The 23,010-nt window shown below is 32.9% G+C and overlaps 1 protein-coding gene across 1 annotated transcript in view; it reads left to right on the forward strand.

Annotated features, from left to right (window-relative positions):
* The window catches only part of LOC141292253 (janus kinase and microtubule-interacting protein 2-like), a 49,294-nt gene that overhangs the window by 16,423 nt on the left and 9,861 nt on the right, over positions 1–23,010 (forward strand). The window contains exons 3-18 of the mRNA XM_073824254.1: positions 735–1,232; positions 3,126–3,335; positions 5,975–6,073; positions 6,278–6,424; positions 6,672–6,812; positions 6,900–6,953; positions 8,663–8,785; positions 8,901–9,029; positions 11,466–11,549; positions 12,028–12,090; positions 13,670–13,768; positions 16,373–16,471; positions 16,558–16,611; positions 17,604–17,669; positions 21,092–21,160; positions 22,600–22,677. Coding sequence (XP_073680355.1) covers positions 735–1,232; positions 3,126–3,335; positions 5,975–6,073; positions 6,278–6,424; positions 6,672–6,812; positions 6,900–6,953; positions 8,663–8,785; positions 8,901–9,029; positions 11,466–11,549; positions 12,028–12,090; positions 13,670–13,768; positions 16,373–16,471; positions 16,558–16,611; positions 17,604–17,669; positions 21,092–21,160; positions 22,600–22,677 — 2,013 coding nt within the window. The remainder of the gene's footprint in view (positions 1–734; positions 1,233–3,125; positions 3,336–5,974; positions 6,074–6,277; positions 6,425–6,671; positions 6,813–6,899; positions 6,954–8,662; positions 8,786–8,900; positions 9,030–11,465; positions 11,550–12,027; positions 12,091–13,669; positions 13,769–16,372; positions 16,472–16,557; positions 16,612–17,603; positions 17,670–21,091; positions 21,161–22,599; positions 22,678–23,010) is intronic.

Consider the following 23,010-nt stretch of genomic DNA (forward strand, 5'->3'; position numbering starts at 1 on the left):
TTCACTGTGCATTGTTGTTATGATAGTGAACTAATCCTTTAATATACCTTAAAATATTTTAAATAATGAAACACATTTTCTTTTAATAATAAAGTTTAAAATATTGTTTTGAAACCTGTGATACTTTTTCCGGGATTTTCTAATGAATAAAACATTAAAAAGAACAGCATTTATCCAGCATAGAAATATTTTCTAGTAATAAAAAATCTAAATCAAAAGTTTGGGGTCAGACATTTAAAAAAAATTTTTTTTGAAGGAAAATAATGCTATATATATATATATATATATATATATATATATATATATATATATATATATGTCGCAGAAATTTATTACAGTTTACTATACATTCACAGAGAAATCAACTGTTTTTACTTTTTTTTAAATCACATAAGTACAGCCTTAGTGAGCAGAAAAAAATTCTTTAAAAATAAAAAATTTCAATTACATGTTTGTTTAAATATTAAAAATATTTTACAATCCCATTTTATTACATTATAGTTGTATATAATGCAATATTTACTTTTGGACCACGGCCCACAATAAAGTTTCAACTTTGTCTTTTTCAAAGATGAGCCATTTTAGTTACCAATTTTTGTATAACCAAACTAAAATCTAACCCTGCTATACCATTTTTGTCCTCCTGGAACAGATTTTGAATAAATGCAATATTACCTCAAGTCCTAGCACTTATCTGTTAATAATGTGTATCATTCATGAACTAATCTCTGCAGGTGACCAAGTTGGAGCGAGAAAAGGTGCAGGAAGGCAAGCGCATTCGCGAACAGGAGCAGCATCGACATACGGTGACGCTGACGGAGCAACGGGCCCGCTGGCACGAAGAGAAGTTAAAGGAACTCGCTACTCTGCGGGAATCGCTTACGCGACAGCATGAGCAGGAGCTGGCCCGCACCGCTAAGATTAAAGAAGGAGAGATCCAGCGCTTGCGGACTGCGCTCAGTGCGCTGCGCGACGGCAGTGGCGAGAAGGTACGTACTGCGCTGACGCTGGAGGCCCGAGAGGAAGCCCGCCGCTTCTTCGACCATGAGCGCGTAAAGCTGCTGCAAGAAATATCGGAGCTCAAATCCACCAAACGACAGACGGATGAAGCGCTTAGTACTATGATTTTAGCCGATAAGATGAAGGCAGGTGACCTGCGCACTGAACATCAAGCGCACCAGGAGCAGATTTCCAAGATCAAGTGGGACTGCGAGCGAGATATTCGTCGATTGGTAAGACAGAGTTTTTATTCTTAATGTGGAAATGTCCAAATTCTGTGGTCCATCAAGCAAGCTTGGACGATTTTATATTACATGCGTCCAGGTTGGAATGTAACGATATCAAAACTATTTCTTTAAAAGAAGAAGTTCGCTTCCAGATCAAAAATTTACAGATAATGTACTCCTTTGTCATCCAAGATGTTCATGTCTTTCTTTATTGAGTTGTGAAGAAATTATGTTTTTTGAGGAAAACATTTCAGGATTTCTCTCCATATAGTGGACTTCTATGGTGCCCCCGAGTTTGAACTTACAAATTGCAGTTTAAATGTGGCTTCAAAGAGCTCTAAACAATCCCAGTTTTATCTAGTGGAACGATCGGTTATTTTTAAAAAATTGTCAATTTCTATACTTTTTAACCTCAAATGCTCGCCTTGTCTAACTCTGAGTGTACTCTATGTATTCCGGTTCAAGACAGTTAGGGTATGTTGAAGAACGCCCATCTAATTTTCTCCTCCATCTTCAAAATTATCCTGCATCGATGCAGAAGGGTTTACAGAGGCAAAGAAGATCAAAAACCCTTTACAAAAAAAGTAAAACTTAAAAAGTAAGATTTTGAAATTGGAGAAGAAAATGAGATGAGTTTTTAGACATACCCTAACCGTACTGAACTGGAGTTAATACAAAGGTATAGAAGATGAGCATTTGAGGTTAAAATGTATGTATTTATTTTTTTATTTTTTTTTTATTTTTTTAGAAAACAAAAACGATTGTTTTGCTAGATAAGACCTTTCTTCCTCAGCTGTGATCGTTTAGAGTCCTTTGAAGCTGCATTTAAACTGCATTTTGGAAGTTCAAACTCACGGGCACCATAGAAGTCCACTATATGGAGAGAAATCCTGAAATGTTTACACTTCTTCTTTAAAAACGTACATCTGACAGTATTTTGCTGTAAAATTACATGAAATTTCCCATTAGATGTTTTACAGTTTTTCTTTCTTCACTCATAAAGAAATTATGTTTTTTGATGAAAACATTTCTGGATTTCTCTCCATATAATAGACTTCTATGGTGCCCGAAAGTTTGAACTTACAAAATGCTGTTTAAATGCAGCTTCAAAGGGCTCTAAATGATCCCATCTGAGGAAGAAGGATCTTATCTAGCGAAACAATCGGTTATTTTTTTATTTTCTAATTTATATACTTTTTAACCTCAAATGCTCATCTTGTGTAGCTCTGCGTGAACTGTGTGTATTCCAGTTCAGGACAGTTAGGGTATGTCAGAAAACTCCCATCTCATTTTCTCCTTCAACTTCAAAATCATCCTACATCGCTGCAGAAGTACAGACCCAGTATTTACAAAGTGAACATAAAAAGAAGATCAAATGCCCTTTACAAAAAAAGTAAAACAGTGATGTAGGACAATTTTGAAAGTTGCAGAAGAAAATTAGATGGGAGTTTTTTGACACACCCTAACTGTCTTGAACCGGAATACATGCTGAGCTAGACAAGATGAGCGTTTGATGTTAAAAAGTGTATAAATTGTATTTTTAGATAAATTTCTAGATAAGACCCTTTTTCCTCGGCTGAGATCGTTTAGAGCCCTTTGAAGCTGCATTTAAACTGCATTTTGGAAGTTCAAACTCTTGGGCACCATAGAAGTCCACTATATAGAGAGAAGTCCTAAAATGTTTTCCTCAAAAAACATAATTTCTTTACGACTGAAGAAAGAAAGACATGAACATCTTGGATTTGCTGTAAAATTACATGAAATTTCCCATTAGATGTTTTGCAGATTTTCACTGTATAAAGACTAACAGGTCTTACTGTTGTATTTTTGCATTTTTCTTAAAAAGCTAAACCCTGCCCCTGTGGATTAACCCAGTTTGATCTTTGTTGAACTGTGCAGGTGGATGAGATCAAAGCGAAGGACAGGACCATCTTTGCGCTGGAGAAAGAGTTGGAAACAGCGACGGGCTTCGTTCAGAAGTTGCAGCTGCAGAAAGATGCGCTTGATGAGCAGCTGTTTTTGGTGAAAGAGGCTGAATGCAACCTGGGAAGCCCCAAAAGAGAGATCCCCGGTCGCGCTGGAGATGGAGCAGAGCATTGTGGGAGTCCGGTAAAGAAACAACCCTTACCAAAAAGAAGTATACTTCAAGTTTATTTTATTAAGTATACTTAAGTAAAGTTCAAGTATATTTTTAAGTACTTTATGTAGTAAGTATACAAATATCAGTGTACTAGTAGTATACATTTAAGTGTACCATTTCAATACTCTTTGGGACTAAATTGGCCCACTTTCCATGGCCGTAGCCAGCTATGAGGTCACCGAGGTCCGGACCTCGGTCATTTTTTTTTTATATTCAAATATAAAATGTCAAGCTCTCTGAATGATTATTTAGTGTTTGCAATTCATGTTGCTGAGAGAAGCTAGCACAGTGAACGGTGAGTGAGAGCGCGGGTGCATCCTCCGCTTGTTGCCAGATCCACCTATTACACGTGTTTTTAGACTCGTTTTTCCAATTTAGTATGACACTTTGGGACGTTTATAAAGTGGAAAGTTGAACGTTAGTGTTAGTGATATATTTATCTTATTTACAAAACACAAGCTTTGACCTTATTTCGGATATCTTTTTCTTTCTTTTTGTAATTGCGTGTTTTTCGTAGCAATATCTGGCAACGTTTCACATTCATAAAAAAATCTTATAGACATCTTTGCCAAAATATCTCAAAATTGTTAAATCAAGAAGGATTTTCTAGATGAGTAAAAATTATTGTCTTTTCAGAAAGAAAACAAGTCAGAATTAATTGCATTTTTGCTTGAAACAAGCTAAATAATCTGCCAATGGGATAAGAAAAAATTATCTAGTTTTCTGTTTGAAATAAGATTTTTTGCTTATCCCAAGCTCACGGCAGATTATTTTTCTTGTTTTTAAGCAAAAAGTCACTTAATTTTGAATCTTTTCAGATCTTTGTAACTTAATTGCTGACAGGAAGATACCACAATCGGTAAGACATCATTAATATATCTGAAAGAAATGTATAACACTATCAAAAACAATAGCATAATACAAATCTGTTTGTTACAGAATGAAATAGGCTACTATGCCAAATAACGTTAAGGTTACTGTCATTATTCTAACGTTATTTTTATAACTTGTTATAAAAGAAAAATTCCCTGGCCTCACCTAAAAAAAACAAACTTTCCAGTCCTGTCAGTCATACTGTGATTGTTGCGCGCACTCTTCAATTACATGTGCAAATTTACCATGGTAACAGACCTTGGGTGTTATTATAGCACAATTCTTAACACCTTACTTCGGACCTCATTAATTTTCAAACCCTTGTTACGGTCTTGCCACTTTCTAGTATATAAAAGTATACTTTTAAGTACAGTAGTAAACTTTGAGTACACAACTACTTTTTTTATGTTTTCTGTTTGTACTGCAAATATACTAAAAGTGAACTTATTGGTATAATGATAGTTTACAAATTATTATTTTTTCTGTATTTTTAGCACACTTTGAAGTATAGTCTATGTAGTTTAGTAGTTTTATACTGCAAGTATGCTCGTAAGTTTTCTATGAGTGAACTATACATCATTCTTTAAGTATACTACTACTATTTAGGTATTAATTTCTCTATATTTTTTTATATGAATATCTGAAAATACAAAACATCAAAAAAAAAAGAAAAGGGTATCTCCTTGCAAACAAAAACTTTTTATTCTAGCTTCATGCATCTGTTGTTTCAGTTTCTTCTTCACTTGTGTTTTGGAAATTCTGCACGTATAACAATGAAAACACAGATTCTCAGATCACAAGTAGAGCTCAAATATATTTAGACTTTTTGTAAGTATAAGTGAAGTATACTTCAAAGTAATTTTAAATATTGTTTTAATAATATGTTTTTATTAGTAGTAGTACTATTACATTAAGTAATATTTCTGTCAAGTTAAACCAAACTATTATTTTGACGGGTCGCTGCCTTTACGTTTCTGTTTGTATGTGATATGAGAATGTTTTTTCTCAAAAGCAATGATAAAATGCTCATAAAGTGACTCTCACAGCTGTTCTAGAAATTATATTTATGTGTCGCGTTCGCTTCAGTATGTGTATAGTAAACTGCGCATCCATTCATTTTGTCTTGTTTCCAGCCAAAATATCTAAGAATTCTTAAATCAGGAAGGATTTTCTAGACAAGTAAAAACTATTTTCTTGTTTTCAGAAAAAAACAATTAAAAATTAAGTGAGTTTTTGCTTAAAAACAAGAAAAATAATCTGCCGTGAGCTTGGGATAAGCAAAAAATCTTATTTCAAACAGAAAACTAGATAATTTTTCTTATCCCATTGGCAGATTATTTAGCTTGTTTCAAGCAAAAATGCAATTAATTTGGACTTGTTTTCTTTCTGAAAAAACAATAATTTTTACTCATCTAGAAAATCCTTCTTGATTTAAGAATTTTGAAATATTTTGGCTTTAAACAAGATGAAAAATCAAAGTAAGAAAAGTATTTTTTGCAGTGTAATCTTATGTCCCTAAATAAACAGTGTTAATATGGCTCTTATGAAAATGCTTTCTTAAAGGAGCAGTACTAGTAAAATGCGAAGTCGTACTGTTTTTTTAAAGCAGGGTATCGTGAAACCTTTTTAGTACCGGTATTTCGTGCAACACTAATTTGCATGTATTTTTCTTTTTACATATCATGGAAAATGTTTCAAACTGTATTTGCAAATATTTCTGGTGTATGTGTTTTAGGACATGAGACGAAACCAAAAACGCATTAGTGAACTCAAAGCCACCATTCGTAAGCTGGAAGACCGCAATTCGATTTTAGTGGATGAAAGAAACGAGCTGGTATGTTTCAATGTCACTGATGTTGTTTGAGTGTCACAGTGAAGGATGAAAAAACGAAAACAATGCCAACTGTGGAATAATTGTTGGTTTTTACAGAACGATAAAACCCTCAGCATGCGTCTACTTTTATGTGTGGTCTTAAAAAACATTTATCTTTTTATGACTTTTGGTTATGAATAATTAACCCTGAATTGCTCCTCTCAGTTGAAACGCATTCGAGAAGCAGAGAAACAGTGCAAGCCATTACTGGAGAGGAACAAATTATTAAGTAAGAAAAATGATGAACTCAGCCAGTCCCTTCAGAGGATGGAGGATAAACTCAAATCCATTACCAAGGAGAACCTGGAGATGGTGGGTTAAGCTTTATCTCTCCAAATATAATCTGCATTTTTAAAATGCATGTTTGTGTTTTAAGCTTAATGTGTGAATAAATCTAATGCATTTGTTACCAAATGCCAACGAAGCACAGGAAGGCAGCTTACGCTTTGAGCAAATAGCCCAATATTATTGCAGCTGTATTCAACTTTGAATGTACCTTCTTTCTAGAAAATTCACTCTTTGCAATGCTGTTGTCTTCTTGCGGTCTTCTTGTATTCAGAAGGAGAAGATTACGTCCCATCCTCCACTGAAGAAGCTGAAGTCTCTGAATGATCTGGATCAGGCCAACGATGATCAAGAGATCGAGTTTCTCAAGCTGCAGGTTCTTGAGCAGCAGAGCCTGATCGATGAGCTGACACGAGTGAGTACTTCTCTGAAACAGGAGACAGAAGTTACAGCACTGAGCACCAAACACACATCTATAATATCTGTCTTATGCTTGTTTTAGGATAGAGAAAAACTCTTGAGAAAGAAGAGGCATAAACGAAGCAGACCTATAAAGGTAAGGGCTGTTTTAAAGTGTGTGATTTTCTTAGCAAGCTATGTTTCCATTCAAAGTTGGGAATTGAATGTGTGTCAAAAATTGGAATGTTGCATCAAACATTCACAAACAAAGCACAGCTTGCTTCCCATGTGTTAAAGAGAATCAAGTCATTACTTTTTTGATAAACTTGCACAAAATATCATTAAGTTGCTGCAAAAATATTTGTGTGCAATAAAAGACACTGTCATGTTATCTTGTGTTCGGATGTCTGATGTGGATATTGGGAGGTTATTGGGAGTCATTCCACTGAATGAGAGCCATTTCTGTCCCCAGAACATTATATTTACAAATATGCATGAAAATTAACTCTAAAATACAGCAAAGAATCCTGCATATTAATCTAACTGCAAATGTGAAAAACATACTTTAAAACATTAATAGAAGTTACTTGATTATACCAAATCATTCTGATGACACACTTTGGCTCAGGCATTTCACAATGACTAAAACAATATTAACGACAAAGTCATGAGTTTTTGTTGTGCATCCATCAATTTATTTGGTAAATGTGACCCTGGACCACAAAACCAGTCTTAAGTCGCTGGGGTATATTTGTAGCAATAGCCAAAAATACATTGCATGGGTCAAAATTATTGATTTTTCTTTTATGCCAAAAATCATTAGGAAATTAAGTAAAGATCATGTTCCATGAAGATTTTTTGTAAAATTCCTACTATAAATATATCAAAATGTAATTTTTGATTAGTAATATGCATTGCTAAGAACTTAATTTGGAGAACTTTACAGGTGATTTTCTCAGCATTTTGATTTTTTTGCACCCTTAGATTCCGGATTTTCAAATAGATGTATCTCGGCCAAATATTGTCCTATCCTAATAAACCATACATCAATAGAAAGCTTATTTATTGAGCTTTCATATGATGTATACATCTCAGTTTTGTAAAATTTAACCTTATGACTGGTTTTGTGGTCCAGGGTCACACATGTGTTTCCATTATACACTCTTAAAAATAAAGGTGCTTCAAAAGCTTCTTCACAGCGATGCAATAGAAGAACCATTTTTGGTTGCACAAAGAACCATTGAGTCAACGGTTCTTTAAAGAATCATCTCCTTCCTAAATTTTTATAATCTGAAGAACCTTCTTTCGCCACATAGAACCTTTTGTGAAACAGAAAGGTTCTTTATGGAACCATTTAGACAAAAAAGCACCTTTATTTTTAAGTGTAATTTATGCATGTTTTGCTACCAGATAAAAAGAAAAAAATGTATGCACATTTTGAGATTTTTAATGCAAATCTTAGGTTTTCCTCATCATTTGTGGATGCAAAGATTGCTACTGCTACTGTATTTTTTCCTGTCTGTTTTCAAAACCTTGCAGTCTGTCTTTCGGGTTGCCAGGTTTTCAACAAAACCCACCCAATTGCTACTCAAAACTAGCCAAAAAAGGGGGTAAAATACATGCTTTATGGTGGGGTTCCACTGATAAAATTAGCATTCCTGGGGATACATATTATGTTATTGGGGTCGCTTTAAACAAACCACAGCAACTGTATGAAAGTAGCCCAATTTCGCAGGAAAACCACAGACTTGGCAACACCTTCTGTCTTTTAACTTTTAGAGCAACCAGTGACATTGGTATTTGGTTTACTTGGGATTTTATTAGTCCATATTTACCCATAATTGTTTTTGTTCTTTTCCCATGCAGAGACATATTGTTGTAGATACATTTTATGGCTATGATGAAGAGTCCATGGATTCAGAAACTTCCTCAGTGGCTTCTCTGCGCATGGATCGAACCCCGGCTACACCAGATGAAGATTTAGATGAGGTGAGCATTTTAAAAAGATTAACTGTATTTCCTTCATTTTTCCGTCAGGATTCCAGTGTTTTATGCTGTTTGCGTACAATATTTCTCATAGACATTTTTTGTGTTGTTCTTGAAGGGTCTGGCGGCTGAAGAGTCTGAAATGCGCTTTAAGCAGATGACACGGGAATATCAGGCTCTTCAACGAGCCTATGCCCTCCTGCAGGAGCAGAAAGGAGGTTTGCTGGATGCTGAAATGGAAGCTAAGGTATTGCTTTAATACTATGCACAACTGCTTATCCATTAAAATTCAAGAAATAAAGTAAAAGACTCTCTCTTTGACCCAGATTTATTAACTCTTTTAAAAATATATTATATTTGCAACTGATACATACAACAATATCAATACACCTTATTAGCTATTAATAAACAGCAACATTTTAAAAAGTTTATTGAGGCAAAAATCATACTTAATAGTTAATGGTGAGAATTGGTCCCCAAACTAAAGTGTGAGCTTAATTGCATATATATCCTACACAGTACTTAATTTGTAAATGAATAATTGCCGGATCCAAAACAGCAGTTAAATACAACTTCAGTTTTCCTGGAACATTCAATGACGCCACTAAACGGTGATGCCACAACTATAAGAGCATCGTTTACAAGTTTCTGCATGGACTGCAGCCTAGGGCACCAGGATGATGGAAAATGTAAGTTACATTAAAAATCTAATTTGTTGACATTAAAATAAAATACTGTCATAGTCCATATATGAAAGGTATAAATATGCGAAATATATGTGACTTAAATAATGAACAGATTTAAAACAGATGTGAGGCAACAAGTTCACGAAAAGGAAACCGAGAACCGAGATGACAGAACAAGCATCCTGTCTGGTTTCTGTATTTTACAAAAGCACAAATGTTTTGTTTTTACTGTGAGCGTGCAAAAATAAATGTAAACACTTTGCGGTTTCGAAATATGTCCAACTCTTCTTTATATGACCAAAAATAGTAGAGTATTTTATGTTTCAGCTATTCGATCACGCCGGCAATTCTAGCAATTCAAACTTGACATCTCAGTCTTTACATTATTAAAATAAAATACAGTCAACCAAACATTTAAAATGTTACTCTGGTCAATTTAAATAGTCCTTAGCGTAGTATAACCGGTCCACTCTGCTGTTATGCCAAGCACATTTTTGCTGAAGAGGATTTTTTTTTTTTCTATCGATATACGAACATTAAGTACAAAGCCTAGTCTACATGTTATACTGCAAAAAATGCTTTTCTTACTTAGATTTTTTTGTCTTGTTTCCAGCCAAAATATCTAAAAATTCTTAAATCAGGAAGGATTTTCTAGACAAGAAAAAGTTATTGTCTTGTTTTTAGTTAAAACAAGTCAAAATTAAGTGAGTTTTTGCTTAAAACAAGCAAAATAATCTGCCAATGGGGTAAGAAAAATAAATCTAGTTGTCTGCTTGAAATAAGATTTTTTTTCTTACCCCATTGGCAGATTATTTTGCTTGTTCTAAGCAAAAACTCACTTAATTTTGACTTGTTTTTACTAAAAACAAGATAATAATTTTTACTTGTCTAGAAAATCCTTCCTGATTCAAGAATTTTTAGATATTTTGGCTGGAAACAAGACAAAAAATTCTAAGTAAGAAAAGCATTTTTTGCAGTGTAAATAATAGTTTATTATTCAAATACATTGTGAATATGGAAACATTTGGATTTGTGGCGAATTACAGAGGTACGTACTTTCAATTTCACTTTGTTTTGGTTTCTTAGCTGTATATATATTTTTTTCATTCTTGTTCTGTTCCGAATACCAATACATTTAATGATTTCACTGCAAAAAATGCTTTTCCTACTAAGATTTTTTTATCTTGTTTCCGGCCAAAATATCTAAAAATTCTTAAATCAAGAAGGATTTTCTAGATGAGTAAAAATTAATGTCTTATTTTCAGAAAAAACAAGTCAAAATTAAGTGTGTTTCTTCTTGAAACAAGCAAAATAATCTGCCAATGGGCTGCCAATGTTTGAAATAAGATTTTTCTTCTTACCCCATTGGCAGATTATTTTGCTTGTTCTAAGAAAAAATCACTTAATTTTGGCTTGTTTTTTCTGAAAACGAGAAAATAATTTTTACTCGTCCAGAAAATCTTTCTTGATTTAAGAATTTTTAGATATTTTGGCTGGAAACAAGACAAAAAATCTAAGTAAGAAAATTATTTTTTGCAATGTTGTTTTGGAGTTAGGGAAACTAACGTATAGCTATGTTTATAGTGTTTATACATTATATTATTTTGCTTGATTTGGTATTATTTCTGATATTATTACACTCTCTCTCTCTCTGTTTTGTGAGAGAGTGGTTAAGAACTAAGCACCAATCAATGAGAGCGATTTTATACTTAAAAAAGCTGATTGGTCGAAAATATGTCGAGGACCAATAAATATCCTCCAAATACATCTAAACCCGCGCTTGCGCTTTCTCGTCTGCACGCACGGACTGTCACGATCTAATGCACTTTTTAATGCCGGATCTTTAAACACAAATACTGGAACGCAAAAATTTTCCGGAACAGGATCTGACTCAAATTAAGCACTGATCCTACAGAAATTCCACTCTCAAATGTTCATTAACATAAGCTTCTGAAGTTAAACTACTGTTGTATTTGATAGTTTTCTTATCTTTGCAGGCTCATGAGCAGCTCCAGGCAGACCTTCAGAGATATAAAGCTAAAATCGAAGACCTGGAGAACGAGCTTGCATTAAAAGGACAGGTAAACATCTACTTTCACAACTACACTGCAAAAAAGCTTTTCTTACTTAGATTTTTTTTTATCTTAGCTTGAAATAAGATTTTTTTTTTCTTACCCTATTGGCAGATTATTTTGCTTGTTTTAAGCAAAAACTCTCTTAATTTTGACTTGTTTTTACTAAAAACAAGACAATAATTTTTACTTGTCTAGAAAATCCTTCCTGTTTCAAGAATTTTTAGATATTTTGGATGGAAACAAGACAAAAAATCTAAGTAAGAAAAGCATTTTTTTTGCTGTGTATTGATATTAGTGTATGCAACATTTATACCCACTGACCTGCGATAACATTTCAGCATGCTCAGACTGCATTATCTGGTGTGGTATTTACCTTGCTGAGTGTTTCTCCATACTAAAAAACTGGTTTCACTGAGGATCTGGTTGTGAAGCACATAATGGCACAGGTATGTCTAATTCACATCATTTGCTCTATTACTCACAGGACTCCAAATGGGTGGAAGAGAAACAACTGTTCCTCAGGCGCAATCAGGAGCTGCTGGAGAAGGTGAGTGAAACTGTTGGGGAAAGTTACTTTACATTATTGCATTACTCCCTAAAAAGTAACTAATACATTTATGTACATTACTGGTAAAAGGTTTGGACTAATTAGGATTTTTTTTATCTTTTAAAATAAGTCTCATCTGCTCAACAAGCCTGTTTTTATTTGATTAAAAATTAATTCTTGAATATGACAAACAGTGCCTTGCAAAAGTATTCATTTTTTCACATTTTGTTTTGTTGCAGCATTATGTTAAACTGCTTTAAATTACTTTTTTTCCACATCAATCTACATCTCATACACCATAATGACAAAGCACAAAACAGGTTTGTAACAACTTTGCAAATTTATTAGAAATAAAAAACTGAAAAAATCCCGTTGCATAAGTATTCATACCCTTTTCTGGGACACTCGAAATTTAGCTCAGGAGCATTCATATTGCTTCTAGATTTTACTACACTTGGAGTGGAGTTAAACTGTGGCAAATTCATTGGAATGAGTCTGATTTAGAAAGGCACACACCTCTCTAACATCTGAAAATGCATATCAGAGCAAAAACCAAGTCCTGAGGTCAAGATAACTGCCTGTAGAGCTCAGTGACAGACTTGTGTTAAGGCGATGATCTAGGGAAGAGTTCAGAAACAAATCTGCTGCATTGAAGGTTGACAGAAGCATTCTCCATAATGGAAGACGATTGGAACAACTAGGACTCTAGAAAATGTCCAAGCTGACAGAGATGGAGAGGTGAAAAGGTGAGGCAAAGAACAGCAGATAATTGCCAAATGCAGATGTGCAAAGATGCTCACATCAGACCCAAAAAGACTTGAGGCTGTAAAGGTGCTTCAACTATGGACTGAGTTAAGGGTATGAATACTTATGCAATCTACTTATTTCAGTGTTTTATTTTTAATAAATTTGTAAAATTTGCTAATTTGGTTTTTGCTTTGTCATTATTATGGTGTATGGAGTGTAAATTGATGTGGGGGAAAAACTAATTTAAAGCAGTTTAACGTAATGCTGCAACAAAACAAAATGTGAAAAAAATGAAGGGGTATGAATACTTTTGCAAGGCACTGTATTTTTACAATTGAAAATAGCTGTCTTCTGTGTGATTATATAGCAAAATGTAATTAATTACTGGGATCAAAGCTGAATTTTCAGCTTCACAAGTAGTGTCACATGATCTTTTAGTAATCATTCTAATATGCTGGAATGGAATGAAATGGAAACATTTATATTATTATCAATGTTGAAATGATTTTTTTGTGGAAACTGTAACATTGTCATTCGGTAATTCAACAAATGTTACAAAAAGGTTTATATTTCCAATAAATGCTGTTCTTTTAAACGAAGTATCAACTGTTTTGAATCTTTGATAATAATCAGAAATGTTTCTTGAGCAGTGCATCAGCATATTAGAATGATTTCTGAAGGATCATGCAGCACAGAAGACTGAAATAATGAATATTATAAAATAATGAATATTAATTTCAGACAGGTTCATAGGAAAAACAACACCAACAGTACAAGTCTTTTATAAGCTCCATCAGTCAGATGACATTTTTTTCTGATGTTTCTTTGCCAGGCTGACAAGCTGGACAATGAAAACGGAAAGCTGCAGCAGGAGCTACAGGACTCTAAAGATCAGAATGAGCTCCTGGAGTTTCGCATTCTTGAGCTGGAGGTTTGATCCTGTTTACAAATCACTGCTGGCTGCACCAAACATTCATAAGCTCTTACTTAATTTTGGCGTGAGGTTCATACTAGGAAGTTTATACTACTTTACACAAGTTTGCAAATAAATGTGCAGTTGCATTTACCAATTTTTCGCTGGTGAATTCCAGTCACTTTAATTGGTATCTAAATTTTTCCATGCATGTTTTGCAACGTGTGTAAAGTTGGTCACGCGAATGTGCATTAACAAACAGAAAGCTGCTTGTTTAGAAGGTGTAACACTTGAGTTGTGCTTCACATATACACTATTGGCAATAGACGATGGAGCTTTTTTGCCAGTGAAATGTGCCAGAATTTTGTTCATGTGAACTTATTTTTGTAGCTTTATTTGTTCTTAAGGCAAGATGTAGTAATTACTTAGTCCAGGTCGGATGCATCTATAAATATGCAGTTTATACGTGGGGTTAGGTTTCAAATAATTAAAATAGGGCAGTTTAATAGTGACGAGGGAGGGTTGCACCAGCTGTCAATAACTTCTTGCATAAATTGAAGCATAAAATCCACACAAAGAGGCGTTGGTAATTACTAGCTAGTTTGTAACAAACTCTGGACTTCGTTTGGTTGCAACAATAGTTCTTAAGGCGGAATGTAGCTTGAAGTGAAGGACAGCATAGTCATGTAAAATAAGACTCTTAGTGATACATAGCAGCCTTCAAATGTGAGAAGTTTCTGAAGCTTCTTAATTCTAACACAGTAAAAATACCTTTCCAATGCAATACGATATTAATTTATAAAATAACGTAATACTTGTTTTTATACCTACGTTTTATATGTAAAACATTCAGAAATTATGGAAAGGCCATTTCTTTTAAAGGGAACAAAACAAATGTAAAAGATAATTGTGACATTTTTTTTTTAAAGAATTGTGAGATGTAAACTCACAATTGTAAACTCTGAAGTCAGAACTCTAAGTAGGTTTGTATCTTACAATTCTTAGTTTGTATCGCGCACTTCTGACTTTTTTTCCCTCTGAATTCTGAGTTTACATCTCATATTTCTGTTCTTTTAATAAAAAAAATAAAACAGATAGTTGCAACTTTTTGTCTCATAATTATTTTCTTTTTAGAATTGCAAATTCATGTGTGACCCTGGACCACAAAACCAGTCTTAAGTCGCTGGGGTATATTTGTAGCAATAGCCAAAAATACATAGTATGGGTCAAAATTATTGATTTTTCTTTTATGTCAAAAATCATTAGGAAATTAAGTAAAGATCATGTTCCATGAAGATTTTTTGTAAAATTCCTACTGTAAACCTATCCAAATGTAATTTTTGATTAGTAATATGCATTGTTAAGAACTTAATTTGGACAACTTTAAAGGTGATTTTCTCAGTATTTAGATTTTTTTGCATCCTCAGATTCCTGATTTTCAAATAGCTGTATCTCGGCCAAATATTGTCCTATCCTAACAAACCACACATCAATAGAAAGCTTATTTATTGAGCTTTCATATAATGTATATATCTCAGTTTTGTCAAATTTAACCTTATGACTGGTTTTGTGGGCCAGGGTCACATATATCACAATTCTTAGTTCATAAAAAAAGTCTGAATTCTAAAACGCTGAAGAAAGTCTGAATTGTATGATAAATCACAAATATAATTTTTTTGTATTCATTTATTTTTATCCAGAATCAGAAACAAGCTTCCATAAGAAACTGTATTTGAAAGTAATTGCAGTAAATAGATCAATTCTAATTAAAAACCATACACAATTACATTTATTATATTTGTTTTTATTTGACGTACACAACATTGAGTAATGCACATAGTGATGATGAATTTTTTTTTCACTGAATTTACAAAAGTTTTTAAGGTAAGTGGTTGCAAACTATTTATTTTAGCTACATTTAAAAAAAAAGTTGGAAGTTAGTCAAATAAAATTGTTTATTTAACTGTAGCTAAAATGAATTGATTGCAACCACTTACCTCAAAAAATTATAAAGTAATTTATTCATGTTTTTTTACTCTTAAAATGTTAAAGAATGTAAATGTCATCATCATCATATGTCTAAAGATTTAAAGTTTGTTAAACCGTATTGATTCAATTAAATCACTCAATGCTGTTTTTATTCAGCATAAAACTTCTAACCATTACTTCAGCTTAAATGCTTTCATAAATATTAAGTTTATACACAGAGTTATAAAAATGTACATATTTAGTAGTGCATAGTAGTGCTAAGTTACACACAGCTGGTGCATCCAGCCCCAAATCTTTATTATCCAATCCTGGACAGTGATTCTGCCCAAGGAGGCCAATGAAATATTGCATGGGGACACCTTATAAATGCATGTCCCTTAAGCTAGTTGATTCTACAATAAATCATTAAGCATGAAATTCATTTTATCTGTAAGAAAACACAAGTGTGCATAAAATGCTGCCATCTTATTCTCTTATTCTCAGATACTGGCATCCATCTAGTGGTGGAAGTACAGATATATAAAAACTGTGCTTTAAGGAAAAAGCCTGATTTAATGAAATTGACTCCTAAAGACACAGATGGAATAATGATGTGTAATATGTGTGTAACGTGTGTTTGATGTGATCTTTCAGGAGCGTGAGAGGAGATCGCCTCCGTTTAATCTTCAAATCCATCCTTTCTCTGAGGGAGTGAGCGCGCTACAGATCTACTGTATAAAGGAAGGCGTGAAGGTAAATATGAAGTCATGAACTGGCACTTTGCTTTCAGTAACAGTAAGAACTGGTGACCCAGAACGGCTGTCATCTGCTCTCAACAGGACGTGTGTATACCAGACCTCATCAAGCTGCTGGATATACTAGGAGACAACGGGGTACGTCAGACATACAGTGCCTTGCGAAAGTATTCATACCCCTTCGTTTTTTTCACGTTTTGTTGCAGCATTACGTTAAACTGCTTTAAATTAGTTTTTCCCCACATCAATTTACACTCCATACACCATAAGCAAAAACCAGATTTGCAAATGTGCAAACAAATTTATTAAAAATAAAACACTGAAATAAGTAGATTGCATAAGTATTCATACCCTTAACTCAGTCCATAGTTGAAGCACCTTTACAGCCTCAAGTCTTTTTGGGTCTGATGTGAGCATCTTTGCACATCTGCATTTGGCAATTATCTGCCATTCTTTGCCTCACCTTTTCACCTCTCCATCTCTGTCAGCTTGAACATTTTCTAGAGTCCTAGTTGTTCCAATCGTCTTCCATTATGGAGAATGCTTCTGTGAACCTTCAATGCAGCAGATTTGTTTCTGAACTCTTCCCTAGATCATCGCCTTAACGCAAGTCTGTCTCTTAGCTCTACAGGCAGTTATCTTGGTTTTTGCTCTGATCTGCATTTTCAGCTGTTAGACCTTTTCTGAGAGGTGTGTGTCTTTCTAAATCAGACTCATTCCAATGAATTTGCCACAGTTTAACTCCACTCCAAGTGTAGGAACATCTAGAAGCAATATGAATGCTCCTGAGCTAAATTTCCAGTGTCCCAGAAAAGGTTATGAATACTTATGCAACGGGATCTTTTCAGTTTTTTATTTCTAATAAATTTGCAAAGTTGTTACAAACCTGTTTTGTGCTTTGCCATTATAGTGTATGAGATGTAGATTGATGTGGAAAAAAAGTAATTTAAAGTAGTTTAACATAAGGCTGCAACAAAACAAAATGTGAAAAAAAATAAATAAAGGGGTATGAATACTTTTGCAAGACACTGTATCTAATAATCTAGTCATGTGCTTTTGCTTGTAGTGTTTAATGTTAGTAATACAGACCTAAGATGTAATGCATAGTGTGTGCTTATGGTTGTATCTAGAACTTGAGGAACGAGGAGCAGGTGGCCATTATTCAAGCCAGTACGGTGCTGTCGCTCGCTGAGAAGGTACGTGTTTCCTCAGGTTATATATAAGATATGTAGTCTATTCTAAAGAGGCTCAAAAAAGAGTTTTGAATAATGAATGGCATGTCTGAATGTCATCACTAGTGTTTAAGTACTCAAGACTGGGCTTGATCTCAAGATCAATTTTTGAAGGTCTCGATATCGATTGCATTTGTATAAGAGGACCCAGGATATTATTTCAAGACCACAGCTGCAGGGATATCACTAAATTGCCAGTACTTTTCAGCGTTTTTAATTTAATATTAAAAACAGAAAAATAAGAAAACAGTTAATTTGTTCTTTTTCCAATTTTTTAAAAGAAACGAAAAAAAAAAAAAACTGAATTATGCTTGATTTTCCGTTTTTACATTCAGGGCTACACTGCAAAAAATGCTTTTCTAGCTTAGATTTTTTGTCTTGTTTCCAGCCAAAATATCTACAAATTCTTGAATCAAGAAGGATTTTCTAGACAAGTAAAAATGATTGTCTTGTTTTAAGAAAAAACAGGTAAAAATTAAGTGAGTTTTTGCATAGAACAAGCAAAATAATCTGCCAGTGGGGTAAGAAAAAAAATCTTATTTCAAACAGACAACTAGATTATTTTTCTTACCCCATTGGCAGATTATTTTGCTTGTTTCAAGCAAAAATGCACTTCATTTTGACTTTTTTTGCTGAAAACAAGACAATCATTTTTACTTGTCTAGAAAATCCTTCTTGATTTAAGAATTTGTAGATATTTTGGCTGGAAACAAGACAAAAAATCTAAGCTAGAAAATCATTTTTTGCAGTGTAGAACATTAGTGAACGACTTGAATTTTCATTCTTTACATGTGGGTGGGAATAAAACGCCCCTTTCCACTAATTGGTCAACCAAAAATTAAACCGTGCCGTCATTAGCAGAAAACACACTGCAAAAAATGCTTTTCTTACTTAGATTTTTGGTCTTGTTTCCAGCCAAAATATCTAAAAATTCTTGAATCAGGAAGGATTTTCTAGACAAGAAAAAGTTATTGTCTTGTTTTTAGTAAAAAGTGAGTTTTTGCTTAAAACAAGCAAAATAATCTGCCAATGGGGTAAGAAAGATAAATCTAGTTGTCTGCTTGAAATAAGATTTTTTTCTTACCCCATTGGCAGATTATTTTGCTTGTTTTAAACAAAAACTCACTTAATTTTGACTTGTTTTTACTAAAAACAAGACAATAATTTTTACTTGTCTAGAAAATCCTTCCTGATTCAAGAATTTTTAGATATTTTGGCTGGAAACAAGACAAAAAATCTAAGTAAGAAAAGCATTTTTTGCAGTGTAGTAGTTGTTTTCAGGCTATGTATTGCTATAAGAGGCAGTTTTTTCTAATCTTATTAAATATTTATGTCATCTTTAGTTTAATGTTAAATTTTAATGTAAAATTCAGTTTAGATAAATATGACTCTATAGGCTGTTAATAAATCAGTATCAAAGCCATCTTTGCACAGGTGTATTTATGGATTAATGTTGCCCAGTAGGCAGTAAATGCGTTTACACACCACAGTTGCATAAGGTAATGTGATTAATGTTTTTAAAATGAATTACAGAATGAAATGATGCTTGGAATATAAAAGGATTATAGCCAGTAGGTGGCGGTAAATCATCGTGTTTATGAAGGAGACATCGAACCGATTTGTTCAAAACACTGATTCATTCTGGAATAAGCATCAAATGGCTTTATATACTATTGGATCATTATTAATCACTCACTCAACTGTGTGTTATGCTGGGAGTCAGTTGCAAAGCGGTTCTGTGTCTTTACTTAAGATGTTTATTTGGCAGTAAAATAAAACACAATTTTGTGAGACATCATTTTTTTTTTACTGAAAGGCTTTGAGAAAATACACTGCAAAAAATGCTTTTCTTACTTAGATTTTTTGTCTTGTTTCCAGCCAAAATATCTAAAAATTCTTAAATCAGGAAGGATTTTCTAGACAAGAAAAAGTTATTGTCTTGTTTTTAGTAAAAACAAGTCAAAATTAAGTGAGTTTTTGCTTGAAACAGGCAAAATAATCTGCCAATGGGGTAAGAAAAATAATCCTGTTTTCTGTTTGAAATAAGATTTTTTTTTCTTACCCCATTGGCAGATTATTTTGCTTGTTCTAAACAAAAAAGCACTTAATTTTGACTTGTTTTTTCTGAAAACAAGACAATCATTTTTACTCGTCTAGAAAATGCTTCTTGATTTAAGAATTTTCAGATATTTTGGCTGGAAACAAGATGAAAAATCTAAGTAAGAAAAGCATTTTATGCAGTGTAAAAACTTATATTTCTCACGCAGGCTGCTGCACTGCAAAAAATGCTTTTCTAGCTTAGATTTTTTTTGTCTTGTTTCCAGCCAAAATATCTACAAATTCTTAAATCAAGAAGGATTTTCTAGACAAGTAAAAATTATTGTCTTGTTTTAAGAAAAAACAGGTAAAAATTAAGTGAGTTTTTGCTTAGAACAAGCAAAATAATCTGCCAATGGGGTAAGAAAAAAAAAATCTTATTTCAAACAGAAAACAAGATTTTTTTTTCTTACCCCATTGGCAGATTATTTTGCTTGTTTCAAGCAAAAATGCACTTAATTTTGACTTTTTTTTGCTGAAAACAAGACAATCATTTTTACTTGTCTAGAAAATCCTTCTTGATTTAAGAATTATTAGATATTTTGGCTGGAAACAAGACAAAAATTCTTAGAAAAGCATTTTTTGCAGTGCAGTCCTGCTGCTACAGTTGAATGCATGTTTATTTGGCAGAAAAATAAAACACAATTTTGTGAGACATAAATTTTTTTTACTGAAAGGCTTTGAGAAAATAAAAACTTGTATTTCTCACGCAGGCTGCTGAATTTATGCATACAGAAGCCCTGTCTATTTGCTCTTATTTGTTAGTCCGGTTGTTTGATGAGAAAGTGATGAAATATAGTTGCAATAAACGCGTTAAGAATGCAACATGAAAAAAGGAACGTTTTTCAACCAGTAACTATTTTTTGTAGTTTTAGATACACTCTGTAACTTTACTTTTGTGATACAGTTGTGCCGGGTCAGAAGTCAAGAGGAGATTGTGTTAAAAATGAATACAAATACCCACAAAATTTAATATATTGTTACATTGTTTTTTCATGTTCACATCAGTGTGTGTTAATGAATGAATCCGCTGCTTCAAATGATGCAGTTTGTAATTGTAGCATAAAAGACTTTGTATTATTTATCAAGGCATTTCATGCTCAGTAAATAAGCCTGTGGATCTTTCTGATAACTTTGAATAATGCTTTCTGGTCTTGGTCTTGATTGGTCTCATTTTAGGTGGTAATATATTTACATCACACACTTTGTAAGTGAAGGACCATAATGATTATTTGTGAAGATGTTTGTCAGTAACCAGCATGTGTGTGTGTTTGTGTGTTGTGATTTAGTGGATTCAGCAGATTGAAGGCACAGAAGCAGCTCTGCATCAGAAGATGATGGACCTGGAGCTTGAGATGGTACAAAATAAAAGTCCTATCTTGTCACATTAGTTGTACAATACCCCTAAAAGGTTTGCATACATTTAAAACAATGTTGTGCTTATTTAATGACAACAAAGTCTTAAAGAAGTCTTTTATATTTGAGATTTTCTAGAAGTCTTTTGTAACATTATACACTAATATTTAAAAGTTTGGGGTCAAGTGCATTTTTGTTCTTAGTTTTTTGAAAGAAATTCATACTTTTATTTAGCAAGGTGTGTATAATGGCTAAAAAGTGATATTAAAGACTGATATTGTTAGAAAACATCTATTTTAAATTAAATTCTGTTCTTCTTTTTCATTAAAGCATTTCTGAAGAATGGAGTAATGATGCTGAAAATTCAGCTTTGCATCACAAGAAAAACTAGTATTAATACTAAAGTCCTCTGATTTGATTTTAAATACAGTCAGTAGCAGAATGAAATGAGAGAGAGTGTTTGCATTTAATGTAAAGGGTATTTCACTCTATGATAAGGTAATGTACTACTTAGATTTTTTGTCTTGTTTCCAGCCAATATATATAATATATATATATTCAATATTAATTATATATAATAATAATGGTAACACTTTACAATAAGGTTCATTAGTTAACATTAGTTAACCACATTAGCTAACATGAACTAATAATGAACTGCACTTATACAGCATTTATTAATCTTTGTTCATGTTAATTTCAGCATTTACTAATACATTATTAAAATTTTGTTAACATTAGTTAATGCAGTGTGAACTAACATGAACAAACAATGTACAACTGTATTTCCGTTAACTAATGTTAATAAAGATTAGTAAATACATTAACAAATGTATTGTTCATGGTTAGTTCATGATAGTTAATACATTAGTTAATGTTTAACTAATGAACCTTATTGTAAAGTGTTACCATAATAATTATTATACAATAATAATTATATATATACAATATATATAAATCAAGAAGAGTAAAAATTATTTTCATTTTCAGAAAAAACAAGTCAAAATTAAGTGTGTTTTTGCTTGAAACAAGCAAAATAATCTGCCAGTGGGGTAAGAAAAATAATCTTGCTTTCCGTTTGAAATAAGATTTTTTTTTCTTACCACTTTGGCAGATTATTTTGCTTGTTCTAGGAAAAAAATCACTTAATTTTGGCTTGTTTTTTCTGAAAACAAGAAAATAATTTTTACACGTCTAGAAAATCCATCTTGATTTAAGAATTTTCAGATATTTTGGCTGGAAACAAGACAAAAAAATCTAAGCAATAAAATAATTTTTTGCAGTGTAGCCTGTATTAGATGTGTTAGAAGCTCAAAATATTACACAGATGTCATTTGAGATGCAATGCAAAAGGCATTAATTAAACAAAGCCAAGCATGAGTCTGCAAAATCATTTACTAATGGCCCAAACTAATGTCTTGATGTCTTATTTACATGACAGGAGATGTTCTGCAAACAGAAGGGTTATCTGGAGGAAGAGCTGGACTACAGGAAGCAGGCGCTGGACCAGGCCTATATGGTAAAATACTGCTCCATTTTAAGCATTTCTTCTTTTTATGAACTTTTAATGAAAATTGCTGTGATGTTTGGTTTTTGAAAATGATATGTTTTGTCTTAATACCATTATTGTGCTTTATTTGATACTTTTTTAAACCAAAGTCGTAACATCTTCTGAAGATGTAGTGGTTTTATTATATTATACTTGTGTTTAAACTTTTATTTTGGTAGTCTGCTGGATTTTCATTTCAATGGCAAGATTAGTTTGTCCATTTTTAAACAGTAGGCACCAATTTGTTTTTTTATTTTTTTGCTTCCAAACGTATTTTGGCAATAAATTCTCTCTAAACCATGA

The sequence above is a fragment of the Garra rufa genome, chromosome 19 (assembly GCF_049309525.1).
Source record: "Garra rufa chromosome 19, GarRuf1.0, whole genome shotgun sequence".
NCBI classification, from domain to species: domain Eukaryota; kingdom Metazoa; phylum Chordata; class Actinopteri; order Cypriniformes; family Cyprinidae; genus Garra; species Garra rufa.